At 39.6% G+C, this 17,706-nt stretch overlaps 1 protein-coding gene across 1 annotated transcript; it reads left to right on the top strand.

The window, feature by feature from the left end:
- Positions 1 to 17,614, top strand: appl2 (adaptor protein, phosphotyrosine interaction, PH domain and leucine zipper containing 2). The gene is made up of 21 exons (XM_070907169.1): positions 1 to 57; positions 1,783 to 1,881; positions 2,673 to 2,732; positions 3,903 to 3,974; positions 5,017 to 5,104; positions 5,544 to 5,585; positions 5,672 to 5,730; positions 6,175 to 6,321; positions 6,941 to 7,023; positions 7,342 to 7,494; positions 9,318 to 9,506; positions 9,613 to 9,655; positions 9,923 to 9,979; positions 11,366 to 11,460; positions 12,204 to 12,359; positions 12,566 to 12,618; positions 12,800 to 12,974; positions 13,889 to 13,925; positions 14,074 to 14,229; positions 14,328 to 14,375; positions 15,114 to 17,614. Exons 1-21 carry the CDS (start codon positions 1 to 3, stop codon positions 15,243 to 15,245), a joined length of 2,001 nt encoding a protein of 666 aa, XP_070763270.1. The 3' UTR covers positions 15,246 to 17,614.
- Positions 17,615 to 17,706: the final 92 nt, after the last annotated feature.

Genomic DNA, 17,706 nt, shown 5'->3' on the forward strand with positions numbered 1-17,706 from the left:
ATGCCGGCCGTACATCACAAACTGCTCCTGGAGGAGGCTTTACAGGACAGTCCTCAGGTAGGCCTGTGTGGGTTTTATCACGTTTAAAGACACAACTGTCACATAAAAAGACGCTACAGGCGCTGAAGTTAGCTTACTAGCCCAGACATTATCTTGTTCCCGTTGTATAGGCTGTTTCCTCTGGTCGATGACAGCTCCAAATTGACACACTGTTATGAGAATTCAAGCCTCTGTCAAGAGTGGCTGCACCTTCCTTCTGTAAACAATGTTGTAGTTTATACAGCTAGTCATAAATGTCGGCATTTGTGTGCCTGTGTTGTATTTACAAAGCTACTGCTCGTCACAGGGCTCCTCTCTCTGTCAGAGGTGTTATTCTGATGTATATCCAGACTCATACCACTATGGAAGATGTCACGACCATAGCTCAACCAGAAGTACTCTTCTGCAATCTTTTAATTTTCCAATGTCGTATGAAGTTAGATTTTTGGTTCTTGACCCAATTCTGGAGCCGAATTGGGCCTGATTCGCAGGATGTGGGAGGGGTTTCCATTATCGGACTCCCCTGGAATTAGTCAATAGTCTGCAACAGGGCAGCAGTGGTTGCTGTCAGTAGTGAATACCATATGTTGTTTGATGCTTATAGCTCTGAATTGCAGTATGAAAGCTGTTCACCAAGTCCCAGGCCTCATGCAAGGGTATTGGTGATGAAGAGGTGAAATACAGGGCAGTCTTTGCTATTGTGCACATCTTGTGTATTTTCTGCTGTCTGTTGCATCACTCTTTTCCCGAACAGGGCTGACCTCTTTGATGGCTCTGCTTAAGTGCAACCCATGCTGGAGGGTCATTTGTCTTCTGTACGTTTTTGTCCATCAAAATGCAGTTTCTACCTAATAAGAAATAGGGGTGGTGTTTTTCCACGTTGTGTAAACACAGCCAAGGTTGACAATATTCCAGATAATTTCCTTTTGGTGTGAAATGGCTTTCAATCCTTCTGTGGCAAAAGTCAGCCGGAGTGAAATGTAAACAGACTTTAGCCGATGGGTGTGTTCCTCTCTGCTGTATCTGCCCTGCCTTGCTGCACCTGTTTATGGAAAAGAAACAACACCCAGACAGGATATTCGCCATTTGCATATTCAGCCCTCTGTAAAATCATTATGCCTTTAGTTTCACTTTAAAGCAGCTCTTCAATATGCCTCTGCATGCTGTAGCTACCTTCTTTTCTTTCACATATTGTCTTATGGCCTCTTTACACTTCCAGCAGTATACTGTAATGCACTTATAATGTAAGTGATGGGGGACAAAAGCCACAGTCCTTGCTCTATGCAAAAATGTATTACAAAGTTTATCTGAAGTTAATATGAGTTCTCAGCAGTCTGAGTTGGTCAAATAAAGTGGATATCTTCCAATGTTACGACAAAGTGTTTTTGTTGGTATCCCTCCGAGGGAAGTTTGTACTAAAATGGCTGTAACTTTGGAAGATATCCACTTGATTTATCTAACTGCTAAAACCTCAGACACATTTCAGATAAACTTCATTTGTATGCCGAACGACAACTGTGGACTTTGTCCCCCATCACTTACATTGAAATTGCAGTAATCTCTTGAGGGCCAATATATTTAGACCTGTTTCAGTATTCATATGGGCACCTGACAATTTTTGTATTATTATTGTTGAACGATTAATAGACAAATTGTTTCAGCTACAATTATCGAGCAATCATCTTGTTGGTTCATCCCTTTGTCATATTCGTCAAAAGAGTGTGTGTACGTTTTGTCCCACAGACTCGCTCCCTGCTCAGTGTGTTTGAGGAAGATGCTGGGATGCTTACAGACTACACCAACCAGCTGCTACAATCGTTGCAGCGGGTGTTTGGAGCCCAGGTACTGAGCAAAACACAAACAGACGCACATACACTCTCTTCCCTTAGTGGTGTGTGGCTCTGTGAAACGTCCACACATGTTCAAACACTGAAACATTTTTTTTTTTTTTTTTTTTACATCTGTACAGGATTCATAATTTTATTTGCCTGATTGAAGATGACTTTGGGTTGAACATTTGCATAATTGAACTATAGTAGAGAATTGTTTTGATTTGCACTGAAGAGAAGATGGTGCTGATGGGGTTTCAGTTTTTGACCAGACAAATACCAAACTAGGATATTTGCAGGACATTTGCAACCTCACACATACAAACTGATGAATGAAACATTATTTTTACAAGGATCTTGTAAAAGCTGAGAAACATTTTAACCAGTTTTGCAACTTAAGTGGTGTTACATAGTGCCTTTAAAACAATCTATACAATCTGTACAATTTCCTCAGTGAACAGGGTGAAACACTACGTGTGCTGTCAGGGCGTAGACATGCTCAAATGTTGCAGTCACAATAAAGGCTTCATTTTTCTCCTGAAAACAAACACCGCTTATGTAACATGACGTCAAACCTTTTCTGAACCAATAATAGTTCACCAATAGAGTTGGCGTTTATATGACCTTGTTACCTTGTGCTTTTTCCAAGGCATTTTCATTGGAACCCTGATTCACCTGTTGTCCATTCACTTCATTTTATTCCTTCAACAGCTGAAGAAAGAATGACACATATAGAAGCTACGGACAAATCCCTAGTAATCTAGTCAGTGAACTTTGTTTTGTCCCTCTACCTTCCTATTACAGAGTGAGATGGGATTGGCCACAGAGCAGCTCTCACAGCAGCTTCTGGAATATGAGAAGAAAGTAAGTATGGGTGCCATGATCAAGGCATGGGAGGGGACATGTCCCCCTCACTTTCATTGTCTCAGGTTGATTTTCTTACTGCAGTCTCTCTGAGCATTGTTCTCTGACTGTCCAGCCACCATAGTCCAGATAAGAGAAGATAATAGTTGACAAAAATGGTAGATATAGAGCGCCTTGGTAGCTGAATGGTTGGTTAATTAGTTATTACCATTTGCTGTTGTGAGTTGGCCTCACAGGCCTTATTGATAAGGTTGTTGGGTTCGTATGCAGCCTGAAAGGAATAAGAGCAGCCACTACTTAAGGCTGAAAAAATGTTCTGCCAATGTGTGTTTTTGGGGTAATATTTATATTTCTAATTAATATTCTCCTAAAATAAATGCTAGCTTTGGACATTAGTCAAAAACAAGACAGTAAAGCACAGTGCTGTTCATATTAAAGATGCAGAAAAAACATTATCTAGCATTATCAAAAACAAAAATGATTTCAAGTGAGGTCAGTGCTGCTGAGCTTTAGAGTTTTACATTGCATCTGTACTTTTTTTTAATACTACCATTAATATGGAAAGCACAATTTGATTTAAATAAATCAAATTTTAGCCAATTTTATCATTGATAAATATATATATATATATACAGTTTGTTTATGTAATTTTGTCCTCCCCACTGAAACCAAACTTACGTCCTCGACCATGTTCGTGACTTAATCCCATTGTATGTGTCAGCCACACCTCATCTTTGCTTCTGAAAGAACCTTGAAGTAGAAGTGCCTCTCTGTTGGCAATCTATCATGGGGTCTCATATTATGTAGCTAACAAGAACTAAAAAGTAGAATAGTTGCTGTAGTCAACACAGCAGGTCTATTAAATCATGCTGGGGGAAAAAAGATATATGGATCAGTTAACTTTGTTGGAAAACAGAGTGGATAGAAAAACAATCTGCAATGACCTATAATGGATGTACTTTTTAGTTCCTTTAAACAAAGCTTGAAACTCAGCATCTTAGCATGGGGTTTATTAGCATCTTTGGCTTTGTTCCATGAAAGTGATGTGCCAGAAATCCTGGCAGAACGGGGTATTTTTTAACTTCTTAGCCCCTAGTATTGGCTAAATCTATGCTACATTATGCAGCTTTGTGGTTTAAACTTGTCCCCCTCTCTTCTTCTTCTGTCTAGAACTTTGCCCTTGGAAAAGGTGATGAAGAGGTAATCACCACGCTGCAGAACTTTGCCAAAACTGTAGGGGAGGTGAGTTCTGTGTTTGCAGTATTGCTGTTTTGTATGTGTGTGTGTGTGTGTGTGTTCTGCACTCACAGCTGAAGAGAGGGGTGATAAACTACTGCACGGCCAGTAGTTGGTCCTCTATCATGTTACAAAGGATATTGCACCTGAGCTCCCCTAGCACGCTGGTGAAAATGACCTCAATGAAAAGGCCTGAGCATTATCCTCCCTGTAAGACCGGAACTGTTTGTATGCTGACGCTAAGAGGGGAGCGGTGAGGTGCATATGATGCCTATTGCACCGGATGGATGGCTGGAGGGAGGCAGCGGTGGGTGCATGGATGGATGGATGAAGGAGGGGTGTGTAGGCCCAGGTATATAGATAAAACAGATGGGCCTTTCACTGTCAGCCATGGGGGTCCACAAGCCTGCCCAGTCAGCACTCAACAGGATTCAGGACACACATCCACACACACACATATGCTCAGAGGACACAGGTTGATTGTTTGCTTGACCTTTACCATTAATCAAGTTTATTTGTCACATATAATCATATAAAGCACAATCACAGTGAAATCAATTACCTCAGCATTTACAGAGGAGAACTCTTTTCACAGTGAGAATTAGGGCATACTACTACTCTGCCAAATCCTGTGAACTTTAGTACTTGCTAAATCTTTTAGATTAAACTGAACGTCAGCTTGTTAGATGTTGTGTTGAGTGTTGCTTGTTGATAAGCGTCGAGAATTATAGCAGGATTTGCTTGTGTGCGATATGTGGTCCTGTTTCCAATGTCAGAGTAAACAGCAGGTTTTATTATTCTCTTCACGAAATCTACTGGTCCACAATATGGTTTTTTTATGATGTAGCAGAGGCGTTGTCTGCAGTTATACACCCATTTCACAGAGAATGTTACTTTCCAGATTGCTGCAGCAATGGCTGGCAGCAAATGTCACTGTACATATTAAAATAAATTGAAATCCCTCAAGATGTTTGGCGGGGGTACATTTTCTGTTTGTGTGCTTGTGCAGAGCTTGATATTCCTGTGTAATCTGTTTTGTGTGGTCCAGCTGAACTCGCTCCACTCTGAGCTAGCCAACCAGATGGCTGACAGCATGGTCTTCCCCTTGATCCAGTTCCGAGAGAAAGACCTCACAGGTAGGGCCACACACTCACATGTAATACATTTTACATTTAAGTATATTTACTGTATTTTATGCCTTTATTACCAAGTTGACGATAGAGAGATGACAGAAAATGTCATGGATGGAGAGAGGGAATGACATGCAACAGAGGTTCAAAATTAGGATGTTGCTATTCATGGTCAGCACCTTAACCCCAAGGCCACCATCATAGCACATTATTGTCATATTATTACAGATTAATCTGCTCTCTGTTATAGGGTTTAGAATATTAAAGCTAAGATATTATTCTTCTAAATATCAAAAATGTAAAACAAAACACACATTTCAAAATCACATTCATCAATAATTCTAAAATACAATGGATTCAGTTTGTACAACCATTTTGTCTTGAGTTATCTGCTTCAAGCAATAATGCTATTCTAACAAAACATACTATATGTTGAACGTTTCAGAGATAAGCACACTGAAGGAAATATTTGGGATTGCCACAGATGGTAAGTACACATCCTAACCTATTTCGGAAAACAATTACAGCATCCAGTTGCTATCTGATTCTCATGTCCTTTCTCCTCTCCTGCAGAGCATGAGGCAGCTATGGTCAAATACAGCCGATTGCCCAAGAAGAAGGAGAATGAGAAGGTAGAGTGAAAGGGAAGTGCTTTCTCAGCTTCACACAGCTTTTCCCCATTGATCCCAGGCTGTTAAAGGCCTTACAGTGCAGTAATGCTCTGGTAATGCAGTGGGAGTGTTTTATAATCGTTTGAAATACAAATAGATGGAATTAATTATTCCTCTGCTGCCAGGCCCCACTGTTGTAGTTAGACTGTAACAGCAGCATGCGCTATAATGGCTGCAAAGATAAGATTCCTATACTTTGCTTCTATTGAATGTGTCGCCATGTCTTCTTGGACCTACGAGATAATGCGACTCATGTTGCTTATTTGTATGTGTGTGAGAGTAGAACAAGTGTTTGCATATTGTATGAGTGTGTGTGCAGAGCTTGATAGTGTGTGTGTGTGTGTGTGTGTGTGTGTGTGTGTGTGTGTATATATTTGCATGTTTAACTCTCTCCTGTCTGAAAAGCTGAAGTCAGACTTGGTGAAGGAGGTGGCCTACACTAGAAGGAAGCAGCACCAGGCCTCACTCCAGTATTACTGCGCCCTCAACGCCCTGCAGTATCGCAAGAGAGTAGCTATGCTGGAACCTATGCTAGGCTACACACAGGCACAGGTACTGAGCAGCTTTTCGGCCTACAAACTGGGCCAGACCTCATTATCGCATCAGTATTGAAGTTCAGGATTTAAAAATGAGAAGCGATTTCCTGATTGGAACTCATTTACTATCATTAGTGCAATGTGTCCATGAAATATAAACTATGGGGGCAAAAGACATTAAATTTTAAGGCCTAAGCCTGTAAGGATGTGACTAGAGCTGCAACAAGAAGTTAATTAATTGATTAGTCAATCAACAGAAACATTAATCTGCTGTTTTTATAATGGATTAATTGTCATTTTTCAAGCAAAAACACCAAACATTCTCTGGTTGCAGCTTCTCATTTGTGAGGATTTGATGCTTTTCTTTTTCAAATATGATAGCAAACTAAATATCTTTGGACTGTTGTCCAAATAAAACAAGCTATCTGAATACATCACCTTTTGCTGTGGAAAATGATAAAGTATTTATCACTGTTTTCTGACATTTTACAGAGAAAACGATGGGAAAAGAAAATAAAGGGCAGATTAATTGATAATGAAACTAATCGTTCACTGCAGCCCTCCATGTGACCATGTGATTATTGTCTGTTTCTAGAAATTTCTAGAATTGCTCATTATTATCTCTAATCTCTCAGATCAGCTTCTTCAAGAAAGGCGTGGAGCTTGTGTCAAAGAAGATGGACAACTTTCTCTCCTCTGTGTCCAGCATGACGCAAAAGTAAAGACTATCTTGTTAACATTCATTTTCATGCATATAGTACATGTGATAAACCGTAGCTTTGGTAGGAGCAATATAAAGTACTGTGGCTTGTTGTGTATGATCCTAAGCAGAAATAATGTTACTGTGACACATAGTTTTGATCAGCCTTTTCAGCTAATGCAACTGTGATTTTACACAAAAATACTAAATATTAATAGTTTTAATTATGCATATCTAAAAATCCTGTATAATAATGCACAATTTGTAGAAAAGTTAAAATTTGTGAAAGTCAGTTTTGATGGATTTTGCCTGTATTAAAACTTTCTTCCTGTCTAGTATCCAGGCCCAGCTGGATGTGGAGGCGGAGGCCATGCGTGGGTCCCAGAGGGAGCTTCTGTCTGTGGAGGACACTGTCTATATGCCAGATAAGGACATTGAGCCTGTCAATCGCACACTTATCCAGAAGGCTGGCTACCTCAACATTAGGAAGTAAGATTAATTACACTCATTACGGCCCTTTCTAATTTCCAGTGACACTTCCTATTCACATAGCGTTCCTTGCTAGTCGATATGTTAAGGAGTGTCTTGAGGGGGAAAAACGAATTGAACAGCTGAGGAACAAGCTTTTAATCTGTCCTCATTGTGCGTATGTGAAATTTCAATGTTTTGTTAAGGAATTAAGTCTGGTGCAATATATGGTGCAATCAATATACAGAGGCTACTTTAGCCTGTCTAAATAACCAGAGACAACAGAGAAAAGATTCTTGCTTCTCTTGCTGAAGTTGCTCAAAATGCGCATGAACACAGTAAACAATAAGTCTGTCACAGCTGACGGTGGGTCAGGTAACATGACAGTGTGCGCTGTCAGCTTATTGTAGAGTGGATGTATGAGAAGGGAAACTTCCTTGATGGTTTCAGGGGGTAGAACTGTAGCGTAGCTCTCAATGTGATTTAGTGAAATGTCAGAGCTGTCAAACTCTCTCTCTCCCTCAATATATATCCAAAGTCTTTGACAAATGTCTGTGACACCAGAGAAAAGGTTTCCACAGAATGCCATTCTGTTTAATGACACTCACCGCAAGCAGCCTCAAACGCTTGTCAAAAGGAGCTGAGTCCAGAGAACATTTGCTGTTTCGAATGATTTCTTAATATCAAGGGTCTGAGTCACCCATGGCAGCATGAGCCACAAACTTCGATATTAATCAAAGGTAATTTATTTGGGAATATTTATTAAATAGAATGTACAAGATGAAGGCTTACAGATGAGCAATTCAAATGAGTCATACACACACGCTTTGTTTTGAGACTGAGTGAGTCAGAGTTAAATTACATTGTAGTTTATTTTTTTTATTTATATGCACCGAAACCATAATCGCCAAAACAAATTCAAAAGCACAAACAAAACAGCTGTGCAAGGATACAGATCCTCTCCAAAGAGCACTGAAAATCCAAAGACAAATAAAAAGGGATTGAGAACAACTCAAGCATTTACATGTGAGAGAGAATTTCTGTTTATTTTTCAAAATTGTGAAAAATAAAATGCTGTGGAAAATAAGGACAAAATAGAATAGGTGCTACATAGAATTCAGACGCACATGAAAAGCTGGGAAGTAAGTACAGTGCACCAAGCAGCAAGTGGAGAATGATTTCAGACACAGCTTTTAGTTTATCTAGTTGTTGTGAAAGTTGTTGTCCTCAGAAAAAGTAATGTGGCTGATAATTTTCTGAGTTGACCAGAATGAAATGTTAATTCCAAAGCAATTATCATAAACAAGTATATAAGACAGTTTGTAGAAAAGTAACAGCCTTGTCTTTTAACGTGTACTACAAAGTGAATGTGACATTTCCATTACACCAAGGAATTGTGTTGACTATGCCGAACGATCAGTTATTACTGGCAAGTTATCAAGTCACTGATATAAATAAGAAATAACAACAGCGTGGTATAATTTAAGGAAAACACGAGGCAATCCTTCAGTTCAAGATCTGGTTAAATAACTTTAATAATAGTTTTTTTTAACATTTTAAAGATTTTTCTTTTTTCCAATTCTAATTAAATGTATGTTTGTTTATTTTTGTTATGATATCCTTAACTAACCTTGTAAGGGGTAATGTTTTGTAATGTTTGTAAGCCAGACATGAGCTAGGAATTTCCATCACGTCCAACCTTAAATCCTTCTTTCCCTTTATGTAGCGCTTGTTTCCATTATGCCACTTGTGGCAGCAAAAGCTATTAGTCTGTTTTTCAAAATCTCATCCTGTAGTGCTGACCTTTTATCCACTTTTTCTGCCCCTTCTTTTTTGTGCTCCAGTAAAACAGGCCTAGTGACCACAGCCTGGGACCGACTCTACTTCTTCACCCAGGGAGGCAACCTCATGTGTCAGCCACGGGGGGCGGTGGCCGGGGGCATGGTGCTGGACCTGGACAACAGCTCCGTCATGGCTGTGGAGTGCGAGGACAGACGCTACTGCTTCCAGATAACCTCCCCCTCAGGCAAAACGTATGTACATTTTTCTACATATCCAACAATGAGAATAATTCACAAACTTGTTTGAGATATTTGATGTGTTTTATGTAATTCACTCCATTGTCACTAATACCTCCAGGTCAATGATTCTACAAGCTGAGAGCAAAAGGGAATATGAAGAAGTAAGTGTGGAAGAGTCTGTTCAAACAGCTGTGTTTGATCTGCTTTATTGTTTTACATCTTCATCCAAAAGATATCTGCTGGTATAAGTATCAGTCATAGAACGGCGGAGGAGCTGTCGAGACTCATTTGTGTGGTTTTTATATTTGGTTTTGTGCTTGGACACATCTGACTGGTCTGTCACAGCTGGTATCAGTCAAGTGATTTCAGGCGGCTCACGTCTTGAGCTAGAGGAAGTCCTAATGTGGATCTCCGCGTTTCTTCCTCAGTGGATTTGCACCGTGAACAATATCTCCAGACAGATCTACCTGACTGACAACCCAGAGGTAACGCACACTCCCACACAGTTTCATACCCACACACACACTGCAAGATAGAAAAGACACCAGTGAAAGCAAATATTTAAGATTTTAAATCAGAAGCATTTCATTTATCTTGGTAGTTAGAACATCCTCCACGTTATTTGATCAGGTAGTGAGACATTTATTTGTTGTGCCACCACTTTAATTAGTAACACATAATATGGGGGGAACTTATTCTTTGTTAAGGAGACATAAAATGTAATGGTGTTGTTCCGGTGCTGTCACGCAGATCCCCCCCCTCCTTTCTCTCAAGTGTCTCACAGCTGTTGTTGCCTTTAGTGCTTTTCTATCCCAGAATCTGGGCTGGCTCTATGAAAATGTTTTTCGTATTTTTCAGATTGTTTACAGAGACATTCTAGAGACAAACAGACTATAGCTGTGTCTGAGATCACTCTTTCTTACCAGAGATTGAGTAATAATTAGAGATTTTCAGTGTGTCGGCACTGACAGGTGCAGTGTCACGTAGCTGCAAATGACATGCTTGTCATCTCAGGAGCAAAAGCACAGGACTTTTAGCAAATAATTGTGTATCTGTAGATAGTTTCTTATGGAAACTACTGTATATTTTCTGTTCCACTGTGGGAATTTTTGATGGTGATACATAGAATTCAGACACACATGAAAAGCCGGGAAGTAAGTACAGTGCACCAAGCAGCAAATGGAGAAGGATTTCAGACACAGCTTATTTAGTTGATTTAGTTGTTGTCAGGTGTGAAAAAATTCCCTCATTCTCTCCTAGCGTGGATGTAAAACTGCATGGATCCTCATTTGTATACAAACAAATGTCAAGTTCTGTGTTCTGTGGCCACTCCTTTATTTCGTTTCTTCTCGTGACCTGTGTTACTTGTTTTTATTAAAAAAAGAATCGAGCATTCTCTATGTTGTTGCCACTAAATAGCTTATAACAACAGTGTAGAGAGGAAACTTGCACTCCAATAAATCCTTGATTTATAACATCATATATCATATATGACAGTTTCTGTAAATTATAAATCATAGACCTATTATATATTTTTTCAATTTTCCAGTTATTTTACAAATAATTTTCAATTTACAATCTCATTACTGCTAATTATGTTATTTTTCATATTATGACATGCCTATGAACACTAATATATTTTTTATTACTGACTGTGTGTTGCAAAAGGACTATTCTTCCCCCCAAATAATACACTTAATGTTATACGCATAATATATACAATTTAAGACTTATTTTGAACCTAAATACGGTACACAGAGCAACTGTTGAGAGACAAGAGCTGAGGTTAAAACTTGGTGATGTTTTAAATATTTACACACACTCACCTGCTTATACAGAGATGCTGCAATGTCCCTGTTTCTTGTTGTTAGGCTGTGGCTATCCGACTGAACCAAACAGCCATCCAGGCAGTCACCCCCATCACCAGTTTTGAGAAGAGACCAGAAGGCTCACCCAACCCTGACAGGTCAGGCATGCTGCTTGTTTAAGGGTTTATTAATAACACTACATACTGCATCCTCTCCTGAATTTTATGATTGAATGCTTTTATAGTGGGGAAAAATGTTTAAACTGAGGACTGAGCTGCACCGTCCTTTTGATCTGTATGAGCCATGGTTTTGGTGTTTTTTTGGCTCTTTATGTCAGTATTTATTGTGAAATACGAGATAATCATTGTGTCTGTGCAACACTGTAACTGCATTTTTTTTTTTTAGCTTTTGAGATGACAGTTTGGTTCAGGAGGGAGGGAAGAATAAAATGCAAACCTATGATTACTGAGAATGATTATAATTGTCATTCCCTAAATGAGACAATAGATTAGATAAATATAACAATAGATAATAAATGGTCACTTTGCTGTTCGCTAAACCCCTCCCCCTAACAGCGATTGTCCAATAACAGCTTAGCAACGGTAACTAGGCACGGAGGATCTGTCAAGCTTTGAATTTTGTCAGCATGTGGAAGCGGTGCGAATGGGACTCTAACAAGAGCGATACTCTATATATAAAGATTTTGGATGGTGGTTTGTTTTTAAGTCCAAAACCAAAATGCAATTGAAATGTAAGTGATGGGGGACAAAATCCACAATCCAAAATGTACAAAAATGCTCTCTTAAGTTTTATTACAGAATTCCCTTTACAGGCCTATAGATTTTATGGTTTTGGGTATACTTGGTTTATAACTCATCTTCATTCTGTCTCATTCCTGCAGAGCGAAGCCAGGAGGTATACATGCTGCCAGTGGCGGTTCCCAGCAGACAGGGGCTGCTCCAGAACCGGAGGACCTGATAGCCCCTGGGACTCCCATTCAGTTTGACATCATGCTGCCGGCCTCTGAGTTTCAGGACCAGAACAGGGGCGGGGGGAGGTGAGGGGATTACTGGGGCAGGAGGTTTGTGTGGGTGCATGAGGAATGAGGTACTGGTGGGTGATGACGCTAATTTCCTGAAAGTTGGCCTCATAGTGGTAATTATATACTGTACATTTCCAGGAAGCTGAATGCTTCATAATGGCTCAGTACAGGATTTAATTGTTTTTTTCTTTTGCTGGTATGTGTGTGCTCCTTCCTGACAGACGCACAAATCCATTTGGAGAAACGGACGATGACTGTTCAACAGAAAGTGACGGTAACCATTTTCCTCTTCCAAATGCTATTTAATGGTCCTCTTTCTCTCTGCACTGTTTGAGTTCAGCTTAACCTCATTGTGAGTTTACTCTCTTACATGAATGTTCCTGTGTTGTCCCTGTCTTTGAGTGTTCATGCTGCTGACATGTTTGTGTGTGGGTGATGTTTGTATGTTTCTGCAGACTCCCTCCTGCAGCAGGTATTCGCCGTGCGCTTCCTGGGCTCAATGGCCGTGCGTTGTGGCAACAATCAGGAGGTGATCTATGAGGCCATGAGGCAGGTGCTGGCTGCCCGAGCCATCCACAACATCTTCAGGACCACAGAGTCTCACCTCATGGTGACCAGCAGTAGCCTCAGGTAGAATTCATCACATATTTATGAACTGTTACATGAATACCACCCCTGAAGGACAGACAAAGACAACTAATTGGACCTCAGCATATAAAGATGGTGATATATTCAGTAATACAGATAGAAAATACAAATTAATTATTGTTTTCTGCCCAGAGTGCTGATGTTTGTTCGCCTGTGACCCTGTTATGGTATTGCAGGTGCGAAATGTACATGATAGTTATGTACCAAAGTTATGGAGAAAAGAAAATATGGTATATTCATAGTGCTGATTGTGTTTTCTCTGCAATCCTTTTGGTCCTCTTGCCATGTGGCGAAACATCCTCTAATAGTCTTATAATCTCCCAATAGTTGTAATGTTGTCTGCCACACAGCCTCACAATCTTTTCTGTATTTAATTTTGGTTAAAATATGTCTTATAACTAAATTAACTGCATTAAAACTTAGTTAGATAGTCTGGTTTGGACCTCTCACACTGCGCAACGCAACAGGGAATTGTTTTGTGAAGCCCCCGGAGGCTGATTTGTGATATTGGGCCATAAAAATAAAACAGACTTGACTAGCCGATGCCACTGGACAAACGCTTGAAAGCTGGCCAGCTGTGCTTTACTATCACTGCCTGAAGACAACAAAGAGAAAAGACCTTGGAGCAAGAACCTTCTGGGGTCTCACCAAGCATAAATACTTGTGACAACTTTTTTGTTTGCCACTTGGGTTGCCCAACAAAAATGTGAAGTGGAGCTGTTTTATAACTGGTGATGGATTTTCACATTTGTAAGAAACCTCACCTTGTACTGTAAAGTACTGTTTGTAGCGAAAGACTATTACAAAGAGAGACAAGAGCTCTCTTATAAAGGTATGAAGCCTTAACCTTGGATTTGTCTGTTTTTGTTGAAGTCTTTATTTTGTTCTCACAATAGGTTGATTGACCCGCAGACTCAAGTTACGAGAATAAGTGTAAGTGTGACAAAAGATCGATTCACTATTTACTCAAGAACCTTAGACCCTTTTTTATTAAGAGGTTCAGTGATGTTTACTGAATTTCAACTCCTACCACATCTGTTTTCTCTCCACATCATCTCCCTCAAAACTCCTCATTTCTCAGTTCCAGCTTGGAGAGGTGTGCCAGTTTGCAGCCCACCAAGAGAACGGGAGGCTGATGGGATTCGTGGTTGAGGGCAGAGACTGGAGTGATGGAGATGAGGAGGGAGAGCCGTCGTTTAGCGCCTTCGTCTTTGAGAGCAACACAGAGGGCGAAAAGGTTGATAGACCAAACACTGACGTTTTTTTCAAGGAGGGGAAACATGTTAACTGATGCACAAATGTATAATGAAGTTTATCTTTTTTCTTTATTCACAGATATGTTACACCATAAGCTTGGCAAAGGACATTACAGAAGCCAAGAAGGTATCGTCATGGAAACATATTTCTTTTAATGTCAAAACCCATTAGTAGGTTTTTTAATTAAGTTGTTTATTAGGCATAAACAAGAGGAGAAAGTATAACATAATTAAATAAATGAGCTATTTTTAGTGGCAAGGGAAAGTGATAGTCACCCTCTCATGGTAATGTTCCCCCATAACAGAGAAACTGGCAATATTATATCAATGATGCTGTTTTATTTGAATCAAACATTTATCTTTGTAAAAATACAGTGCCTGTTTAAAGAAGTGTATCTTTGCTCACAGACTTCTGCGATAACCTTTAAAAGGAAACGTAAAACTCATCTTTTCAAACTTGCTTTCACCTAGAAACTTAACATATTTTACCTCACTCACAGTATTAATTATGTATTTAATTATACAATTGTATATAGATTTTTTTTTTTTTTTACATCTCTCTTTTTAATGTTATTTAAAGTCTTGCATCTGTCTCTTTATATGTATTTTCATCTTTTGTGCCTTTTTTTGGTTTTATAGTTTCACAACACTCAATCACAGTAGCCTTTTCAGTCAATGAAGAACAGAAAAAGAAAGAAACAAAAAAATCTCTACAAATTGGTGAATATAAAGGGGGTTGGTCAATATTTTACCTCCCATAGCCCTAACAGCATAGAGGTGACAAAGCAGGTACACAAACACAAATAAATAAAGTCAATTCTTACTCAGCTGGACTTAGCACTTCTGTTTTTTGTTTTTTTACAAGGACCCTGAGGCTCTGGCCCAGCTGATGAAGAACATGCCTCTAACAAACGACGGCAAATTCCTGCTGCTGGAGCCTGAGACGGGCGACACGACCAACGGAGCAGGACAAGAAGACCTGGAGTCTGAGGCCTAGTCCCAGTTAGGACCAAAAACCAAAACAACCAAGACCAGGGCCATGGTCCGACTTTTGCCCAGGAGAGGAGGCTTTCCCTGGATGAAGGTGTCATCTTGACCCCCTAGCCCTAACTCTGGTACTGTAACACCCATATTAGAGTGTAGTTCACTTCCACTTACTGTGTTACTATAGATCCAGTTTTTTGCTGTCGGGTAACGGGGGTTACCTGGACCAAAAAGCACATCTCATGGGCGCTCCATTAGATCTGCTTTTCTACGGTCAGACTGTAGCATCGGTCTTTGGATTTGGAGTTGTTTTTTTACACCACTGTGGGTGGTACTTACATCAAAAGGGACACTATATAGGCATTGATTGTGTGTCATTGTCCTCTAATATCCCCAGCTATCTAACAGGTGGTGGATCATTTGCTTCAGTTTAGGTTTACATTCATTTCTAGGTTTACATAGTTTGGAGTCTGTTTGGAGAGTTTATTCCTTTATGTTGTTTCACTCGTTAACTTGTATGTAAGGCTCTTATGCAACTACTTTGGCGTTTATTTCTTGTCTATTCGTGTACAAAAAAGTAATTGCACTTCCAAGGTTAATATTTGTTTAATAACGCTTGATGGCTACAGAATGCACTAATTGAGAAATGTGAAGGATCTTAGACTTTTTAAGACGATGAAGGACTTAAAACCATGTCCATTCCTTTTATCTGCAGAGCAGTGACTGTTGCATTGCTTGTTTTTATCGTTACTCTGTGTGAGCATATGTCTTGAAGCAGTGGACACAATTGCCCTGAGTAATTAAACGTTTTTGTTCTCTCTCTACTCTCGATGAGGTTACACAGACGTGGCTTCCTAAGCATTCCCACTAAATGTAATTAATGTCATATTTTACATTATTCTCCACTACCTGTGCAAAACAGGTCTTAAGCTGATCAGTATGCGATGTCCTCCTTGAGCAGCCTAAATACTCTAGTGAAATTAAAAAGTACTTTGCGCTCAGTTTGTTGAATGCCTTTGTAAATATGAACTGTCCGAGTGTCTATATGATGAATAATCAGAGTTGGCTGCATTAAAAGCTTTCAGAGCCAATATGATAGGACTGATTTGGTGCATGATTAAATAATGCCGTTCTCTCTGCCCCTTCGCAGAAGATTAAAACCTCTACACTAAGCATCGAGCTGTAATAGTAAAGAAATTCACTGAAATGTTACAGTAACGCATGTAGGCAGACCACAGAGGGTATTATGTAGTCATTGAATAGCGGTTTTCTCTTTGCTTATAGATATGAATACTAATCAGATCAGAAAAACTGAAGGAAAGGCGGTTGATCTGTGAAATTCTGCCTTCCCTCTGGGTCCCAGTGCAGTTTTGTTCCATTTCAGCCCATTTGAGCTGTAACACTAATCTCAATGGACAGAGGAGGCCCATGATGCACTGTGTGAATGTGACATGTTTCGTACCGTGTAATACAGACCAGGTCAAAAACCACTGACTTGACGTTGATCGTGAAAGTTACATTGTGTTGACCAGTGCGTTTGCTTGTCTGCTTGCTTTTTCTACTCTTCATCAGAGCTCTTGGCAGAAACACATGTTAAACAAGGACAAGGAAGTGTGGATATCTCATTTAGGACTGCCTACTCTACTGGTGAAATAATTAGTTAGGGTTATGTTTGATTGCTTGTGACACTACTCATTATAATAAAAAGGAATTAAAGGAAGTTTGACATTTGGGGAAATGCGCTTATTCAATATCTGGTGAAGAGTTAATTAACACATATATCCTTTGTTTTATCCGTACAAACCCAAATTTAACAATTTAATGTTTGATGGATGGCCATGTGTGTGTCTCTGTTTCTTGGTTGCAACCAGTAACTTCCTGGAGTCTCCACTGGTTGCCTGGCAACTGGGCAGAGCCAAGAAATAGTCCGGCACATGACGTTGCTTTTACACTTTGTTTTTTACACCCTTTTTAAACAGAGATAGAACGTATTAATTAGTGCCCTTTAAAGTTTCTGGCAGGTAGACTTTGTTAGCTATCTGTTGAACCCCCTTTTTTTCAGTCTTTGTGCAAAGTTAATCAACCCCTGGCTGTAGTCTTTATATAAAAAGGAACAAATATTAGTGGTATCAATCTTTTCATCTAACTCTTTGCCAGAAAGTGTACTTCCCTAAATGCTGAATATTTGCTTTAAATCATAACGGTTAACCATTTCTCTTTCTGTTGCCTGATGTAAATGCGTATCGGCAGATCTTCTGATGCTATAAAGAATATTCTGTCCATCTACTAGACTTGTACCCTCCTTCCTCGGGTTCTGGTTGAGACGCTTCAATCATACCATTAATAAAAGTACAGCAATTCATACAAATGTGCTCAGTTTGACTACACTGGTGCCTGTGTTGTTCTTCTGATTGATGGCTCAGTTGGTGAGAAGAGTTTCTCCAACTTTACCATCCAGTCAAGAAACCAAATCC

This window comes from Enoplosus armatus, chromosome 6, assembly GCF_043641665.1.
Source record: "Enoplosus armatus isolate fEnoArm2 chromosome 6, fEnoArm2.hap1, whole genome shotgun sequence".
Taxonomy (NCBI): Eukaryota; Metazoa; Chordata; class Actinopteri; order Centrarchiformes; family Enoplosidae; genus Enoplosus; species Enoplosus armatus.